The sequence below is a fragment of the Etheostoma spectabile genome, chromosome 3, assembly GCF_008692095.1.
Source record: "Etheostoma spectabile isolate EspeVRDwgs_2016 chromosome 3, UIUC_Espe_1.0, whole genome shotgun sequence".
In the NCBI taxonomy this organism is placed as follows: Eukaryota; Metazoa; Chordata; class Actinopteri; order Perciformes; family Percidae; genus Etheostoma; species Etheostoma spectabile.
In genome coordinates this window covers 26,139,478-26,140,233 of record NC_045735.1, presented here as the reverse complement: position 1 = coordinate 26,140,233, position 756 = coordinate 26,139,478, and the positions used below count along the sequence as shown (strand labels likewise).

General features: G+C 42.3%; 1 protein-coding gene across 1 annotated transcript in view; it reads left to right on the top strand.

Annotated features, from left to right (window-relative positions):
* LOC116680318 (uromodulin-like 1) overlaps positions 1–756 on the top strand; it is a 4,388-nt gene that overhangs the window by 1,601 nt on the left and 2,031 nt on the right. Inside the window, exon 2 of the mRNA XM_032509453.1 lies at positions 430–586. Coding sequence (XP_032365344.1) covers positions 430–586 — 157 coding nt within the window. The remainder of the gene's footprint in view (positions 1–429; positions 587–756) is intronic.

The window sequence follows — 756 nt, the reverse complement described above, 5'->3', positions numbered from 1 at the left end:
GCTTGCTCTTGGGGGAATTACTAGAATTGTTGGGTCTTTGTAAATTATAGAGTGTGGTCTAAACCTACTCTCTCTGTAAAGTGTCTTGATATAACTGGTTAAGAATTTATACTATGTATAAAACTAAATTGAAATACATAACCTATTCCCTTTATGCAGCATGAGTAATGATACTAATGTGACAGCAGCATTAAGTAAAAGCTGACCTTTTCCAAGGGTTTAATTTCGCTTAAGGTCTCTACTCAATATCAAATATTGATGGCAAGCTGCCTTTTTTCCTGCTTTCGTGGTTATTGATTAATACAGATTTAATGGCTTGTGACAGCTGTTTCTCTTTTCTAGCAGGTTATTCACAGTTTTACCATTTTTGCTTTCCGTGCAAAAATGACTCTACTAAAAGGTTTTACTGTGTTTGTGTTGGGGCCTCAGGTTAGCAGCAGAGCCAGCGGGGATCACAGTGCTGCCCAGTGTCCTGTCAACCAGTGCCAGCTTCACCATCAATCTCTTCCAAAGGATTAATTACTCTGTAGTGTACCTACACTGTGATCTCAGTGTCTGCCTGAAGAACCAATCTGACTGCGAAAGGGTAAGGCTGCAGTGGATGCACGGTGTAATGAATGTGAAAGGGTGAGAGAACGAGCGGCTGAGAGTGATTTAAATTTAGTGACACCGGGTGTGACACTGTGAAAACAGATGAGGAGCGAACAGGTTGATGTAGATGGGGGGGGAGGTGGGGGGGGAACCCAGGTGAGTGAT